We start from the raw sequence: 6,672 nt of genomic DNA, 5'->3' as shown, positions 1-6,672 counted from the left end.
TGTAAATATGATCAACATATTGTAATAAGTTTTGTTCAATAATAATATGAATCTTTTCTTTGGGTTTTGTTTTCAATTTTTACCAAGGATGACATGTACAGATAGAGACTTGGTTGATTTTCTGTACCATTAGCTAGCTAACATCTTTCAATACATTTTAATGGTCATTATATTCTGAAATGTGGATTTATATCAGGCATATAATTGTTAATGGAAAACAAATTTCACAATTATATCAACTTTTCATCTAAATCTAATTACTTAGGTTCTGTTTGATAACCATTTCAATTTTAGTTTTTATTTTTCATTATATCAACTATCGCTCGTTCTCACTCTCATTTTCCTTTATACTCTAGCACAAAAAATAAAAACTAAAAACTAAAAATAAAATAGTTATCAAACGGGCCCTTAAGTTTCGGGTTCGATTTAGTATGTATCTCTCTCTTCATGACTGATAAGTTGAATTTGGCTCTTCAAAACATTTAATTTTACTTTGGAAAAACAAAACTCACTTTGAAAATGTTGAAAAAATGCATTTTTCCTTTCCATATAATAAATACATAGACAATTTTCACATATTTTCATATTTTTCATGATATTGCATTAATTGAATTGAAAAGTCAGTTGGAGCAAAACTTATTCAAGTAGCAAATAAACCTTTTCAAATTGCCACATAGATCAACAAACTTTAATTTGCTACTACTATTAGAGACGCTCTTAGTTGGAATTTAATTAACATATATATACTCATGACCTGTCATGTCCAATGTTATGATTATCATTAAATGGCTGAATTAGAAATTATTTAATTGCTTATGTTATTTAAATGGCTTTATTGTTTCAAAATGGGCACTAGAATGGAAAACAAAAAAAAAAAATAAGAAAGAAATCTTTGACTTGCAACAATTTTAGCGTATTAATTGCAATAAAAAAGTTAACAAATTAATTTCAGTAAAATAAATTACAAATTAGCTTGGATAAATTGAAAAAAACAACAGATGATGATGGCCAAGCTTGGTTATGTTATCATAACATACAGTATACTTGATGACCAAGTAATTTCATCCAATAAATAAGCCACAAATCTTTCTAAAACCAGAACCCATCGATCCGATCCGACTGTGTAGTCGTTCTACCCACCCTAGACCCTAATCATGGTTCCTCCAGCTTGTCTTCTGGGCCCACCGGAGCTCCACCTTGACCACCCCATTTCCACCATCATCAAACCCCATGAAGAAAACCCCCCACTGGTTAAAGGCCGGTCTTTTTCTTCAAACGCACCCTTAAACCCCTGCCTTGAATTCTTCTTCCAGGCCACTATATACTCTGATAAATCCCGAGAAAACCCTGATGAAGCAATGGCATGGGACCATGATCCTCTCACAACTCTCAAGCTCATATTTTGCCTGAGAATGGCGGGGAGGCCCAACAAAGAAGCCTTTTACAAATCCCTCGTGTGGCTCCACAAAAACCACCCTCTAACCTTGGCCTTGAATCTCAAGGTTTTTGTGGAATTGGTTTGGTTAAAAGATCTATTGGAGATTCTTTATAGGGTTTTGCAGATACCCATAGATGAAGCAAAGAAAAAGGAGGAGGAAGAGAGACAAAAACTTAGGAAGAGCTATTGCTATTGGCCCCGCTATTGGTCCTGCGATTGGTGCATAGATGAAGCAAAGGAAAAGGAGGAGAAAGAGAAGGAAGAGATCACACCAGTCACAGATGTCAGAGAAGTTCGCATTGCAAGAGCGAAGAGCGCCGTTGATAGGTACCAAAACGACCCAGAATATCGGTTGTTGCACGATATTGTATCCGAGGTGTTTGTGGAAATACTGACATCAGATTTATTGTCTTTGGAGTCGGGTGAGATTGAAAAAATCAGCTCTGTTTCCAAATTATGTCCTTCGATTGATTCGTCTTACGACAGAGAAACTTTGATATGCGAAAACATAGCAAAGAAAATGTTTCCACGCCATAATTTTGAAGAGTACAAAGATGTTGAAGAAGCTCATTATTCTTATAGGGTTCGTGATCGATTGAGGAAACAAGTACTTAGCCCCCTGCGCAAGGCATTGGAGTGCTCAACGGCTGCAAAACAGAACAAGAAGTCATCATCATCATTCAAGAACCGCAAGGCGCTGATTGCTTTGGAAATCTACAGGAAGATCATTGGTTGTGGTGTTGGTGGAGGCTATGATGAAAGCAAATTGTCATTCAACATTTGCATGAAGCTTGTGGACATGCTTTTACGAAAGAAAACTATTTTCAACATGTGCTTTGGTGACCAGCTAAATCTTCCTCACCAGGTGGTGGCCTCATTGGAGAAGGAACATGGCGGCTGTGATGATGAGATTGCAGACTTCAATGGCAGAGATTAGTCCACGAGTTGCAGAACACAGGGAAGCTCAGGAATTGTATTGCAGTGTGTGATCTCCCGGAGAGCAAGAGAGGGACATTGAAGGAGATGGTTTGCATTTCAATGGGGTTGTTGGTTTCGGAGCTCAGCGAAAAACCATGGCAAGGTTCTGTTTTCTCGTTCAGCGATTTCCCAAGGCTGCACAAAATTGAAGGAGACAATCTTAAGTCCAAATGTGAGTTCATGAGACAGATAGAGTGTGCTGAGATGGTGGATTTTTCAAATATTTACATTCAATTTCTGCAGATTGCCATCGCTGAGGGTAATGCCAAGGTTCCTAAAAGGATTTTTGTGTTCACATACAGGGATTTTGAGAAGGCCTCTAGGAACAATTGGGTGCGGGATTTTAAGGAGGCCTTGGATAATTACAGAAAGAGAGGGTATTTTAATGTGCCACATTTGATGTTCTGGAATCTTAATAACCCAATTGCTAAGCCTGAGGAGATTGGTAGGCCTGTGAAGAATCACAATGTAGGGACTAAACTCACTGGGTTTTTCAACAATCTGCTCAGTCTTTTCTTCGAAGGCGAGATTGATTCGAGAACATATGCAGGTCAGGTACATGGTGCTTCTGGTGGGATTGATGTACTGTCAGGGCTGAGGCTTGTTCCAAAGGGTGAGGATGTGATGAAATGGGCAGTTTCAACTGAAGAGTTGACGAGCCTCTTTGTATTCGATTGATGTAAATATGATCCACATAATAAGTTTTGTTCAATCATAGTATGAATCTGTTCTTCTGAGATTTCGTTTTCAATTCTAACCAAGCATGACATGTACAGATATAGACTTCAGTTAATTTTCTGTATATGGTTTGCCATTAGTCCCACGAGAAATATCACAGAAAATATTCAAACACCAAGAAGAAATTAGTTGCGGGATTCATATGGGTTTTAATCTGGGAACCTGCAGAATATATACATATATATAATATGATATATGCCTTGAAGTTTTTCTTTTTTCATTTATGTATGGAATTTCAATTTTCTCTAAAAATGCTTTAGCGTCTCCTGCATTTGGTTGATTTTCTGTACATTTGCATTCAATTCCATTGCTGTAAGTTTTGGTTTATTTATTATTACTATAAGACTCGCTGTGAGTGTTGCATTGGATTAATGGTTGTATTTTTTTGGTTTGGTCGAAGATCAATAGTTGTATTTAGTGTGCAACAACTTGTGGATGATTGTCAACTATTGATTTGGGGTGATTGTCAACTTAAGTCCAAATGTGAGTTCATGAGGAAGATAGAGTGTGCTGAGCAGGTGTATTTTTCAAAGATTTACAATCGAGTTCTGCAGATTGCCATCTCGGAGAAGCTGAGCAATGCCAATATGCCTAAGAGTATTTATGTGTTCATTCACATACAGGGATTTTAAGAAGGCCTTTAAGAACAATTGGGTGCTGGATTATAAGGAGGCTTGGAAGAATTACAGAAAGAGAGGTTATGCAACTGTGCCACCGTTGGTGTTTTGGAATCTTAAGAACCCAATTGCTGAGCCTGAGGTCATTGGCAGCCCTGTGAAGAATCACAATGCAGGGATAATTATCACTGGGTTTTCGAACAATCTGATCAGTCTTTTCTTCAAAGGTGAGACAGATTCGAGAACATATGCAACTCGGAGAGCTCGGGTTCGTGCTGTTTTTGGGATTGATCTGCAGTCGGAGCTGAGGTTTTACTCCAAAGGCTGAGGATGTGTTGAAATGGACAGTTTCAACTGTAGAGTTGACCAGCCTGTGTGTACTGGATTGATTTAAATATGATCAACATAATGTTATCAATTTGCCGTTCAGTTTCTGTTTGAACAATAGCCTGAAAACAGAAGTGCAATGCTTGATTCCATTCGTTCTGTGTTAATTAGAACAAATCTTTAACAGAAGCGGGTATACCTGTGTGTCATTTGCTCCAACAAACAAAGAAGAAAAAAATCCGCCGTTTGGGCGAGTCCTTTTTCTGTTTAGTTTAATATTTGTAATTAATTAATATATTATCCTTAATTAAAGTAATTATTTAATAAATAATTAGTATTTCATTATTTTTATTATTTTAGCTCTTAGGTCATATCCAAGAACCTAAAACATTAATTTAAAAACAACAACAATAATTTAAAAACAACAACTTGCCCACTCAAGTAATAATAAAATAAGATATAACCCACTCAAGAAGTAGACCACATTTGGCCCTTTTGGCCCGCCGATTGGGTTTGGCACAGAGACATGTCACATTTAGTCTACTTGCTAGAGACGGGTTTTGGATGTGAAATGGTTAAATTTGAGGATTTAGTCTACTGTTGAAGATGACCTTAAGTTTTCGGGTCTGACTCGGTACTTACTTGACATAGTTAGTATGCGATTAACTACTATTATCTTAAGTTTCGTCTCAACTCAATCTCCATCGTATCTCTTTAAGCATTTGGAACTCGCTGATCATCAAGTTCATCAAATTTCGACCTCAAATTTTACAGCAAGAAGGTTATTGATTCTACTAATCCCATGAATAAAGACTTCATATATTCCAGCATAGACGACTCTGTGCATACAACTCATCACCCTACAGTTAAGGAGCTTAATTAGCTCTCAATTTAGTTCAGCCCAACACGCACATTCATCAGACTTAGTCAAGGAATTCGATTCAACTTGATTACAATTTTGGACAAAGCTTCTTCTCTTAGTTAATTTTCCAAGCAACCTTGTTAATTAATTTCACCATTGAGAATTAATCTTGAGAGGTACAAATCCACTGCCATTTTCTTTTTCCAAGATTTGGCAAGTGATTGTGCCTATAGAACAAATCCCACTGATATTTACACTGTCACTGTCACACTAACGCGTCGTGTTATCTACTCATTATACTTAGATGACGAAATATCAACACCATGTGAGATAATGTGAACAAGCGTCACCGTCACACTTCACATCGCACCCAAGAAATTTTTTTCTTCTTCTTATATTTCTTGTGCATCTAAACCTTTTTTTTCCAACAAGTTTGGCTTTTACAAAAGTTGAGGGCCAAGTGACTGTTGTGCATGCTATAGTACAAGGTGCCACTGATTGTGGTTAGCTTACCATTTGAATGTTAAGTCTGGTCTAATTCACCTTTTTTTTTTTTTTTTTCTAGTAACAATCTCAAAAGTTTGGTACCAAAACAATAAGATTATTGTTAGAAGAAAGATATATATGCCAGTTAAAAGATAATAAAGATTTAGTAAAAGTTACAGCTGGACGCTTCACCTGAATTTTGTTTTCAAATTAATTACAACTGGACGTTTGGTTTCAATTCAAGGATTTATGTTTATCTGTTTGCAGTTAAAAAGAATTTTATATTTTATCTGAATATAATATTACCAGAAAAATTACTTTTGTGTTGAGCTCTCAAATTATTTAACAGAATCTAAATTTTTATTTTTATTTTAAAAACTAACTTAGTCGCATCTATTTAATCGAAATAAGTCGTAGTTCGACTCAAATAGATACGATGTCGATATATATATATATTTGTGATGAGTTTAATATATTATTACGTAACTTTAATTGTAGACGTGTGTTGGAAAAAATATTCTATCATTTGTCCAAAAAAATTTAAGTCAATTCCATTCTTCTCCATTTTAAAGCATATTGAGTTGCTTCAACGTGTAGGTTGATATACTTTAAGTTCATTAAAATTATAATAAGCAGCCTCAAGAACAAGGAATCTAACACACAAAAAAGTATTTTTTAAATAAATTATATTGAGGCGGTAATCGTAATTTACCTCCTTCTTAATTATATATTCTGATTGAGGTAAAAATAAATTGTTAAAGGTAAAAAGTTAGGGAATAAAGGTAAGTGGCCCCAAAAAGTTACCCTTTTTATTTTTTTTTGGTCAAAAAGTTGCCCTTTTTATTTAAGTGACTTAAAATGTCACAATCCTAATTTTCTACTCATCACTGTAAATGAATCCCAAAAAATCTGTGCAAAAGAAACAAAATCAAATACCAAAAAAAAAAATTAAAGAACATACGCGAGTAATCGCGAGATTCATTCACTAGGAAAAGAACGAGTATGAAGCGAGCTGTAAAGTCAAAACGTGTTAATTTGTTATTGTACAGTATAAAAATATTTGAATTTAACTAATACGTGTGACTCGCGTGTAATTGTAAATGTTAGTTTTTTACCACGCAATGGGTAGTAAATGACAGAGTAAAATATGAGATTTTATTTTGACCGAAAAATAAGGAAAAAGAAAAAGCACTTTCATTTTTTTGACGCGGTAGAGTGGAGTGTAT

At 35.3% G+C, this 6,672-nt stretch overlaps 1 protein-coding gene across 1 annotated transcript; it reads left to right on the top strand.

Moving 5' to 3' along the window:
* LOC18767102 lies at positions 1,155 to 2,375 on the top strand. Its single transcript, XM_020553553.1, has one exon. It carries the CDS (start codon positions 1,155 to 1,157, stop codon positions 2,373 to 2,375), a length of 1,221 nt encoding a protein of 406 aa, XP_020409142.1.

Source organism: Prunus persica, chromosome G8 (genome assembly GCF_000346465.2).
Source record: "Prunus persica cultivar Lovell chromosome G8, Prunus_persica_NCBIv2, whole genome shotgun sequence".
Lineage (NCBI taxonomy): Eukaryota > Viridiplantae > Streptophyta > Magnoliopsida > Rosales > Rosaceae > Prunus > Prunus persica.
This window is presented reverse-complemented; position numbering and strand designations above follow the sequence as displayed.

What these genes read in the sequence shown, in the direction of transcription:
- LOC18767102 (XM_020553553.1), top strand. Translation starts at nt 1,155, where the DNA reads ATGGTTCCTCCAGCTTGTCTTCTGGGCCCACCGGAGCTCCACCTTGAC.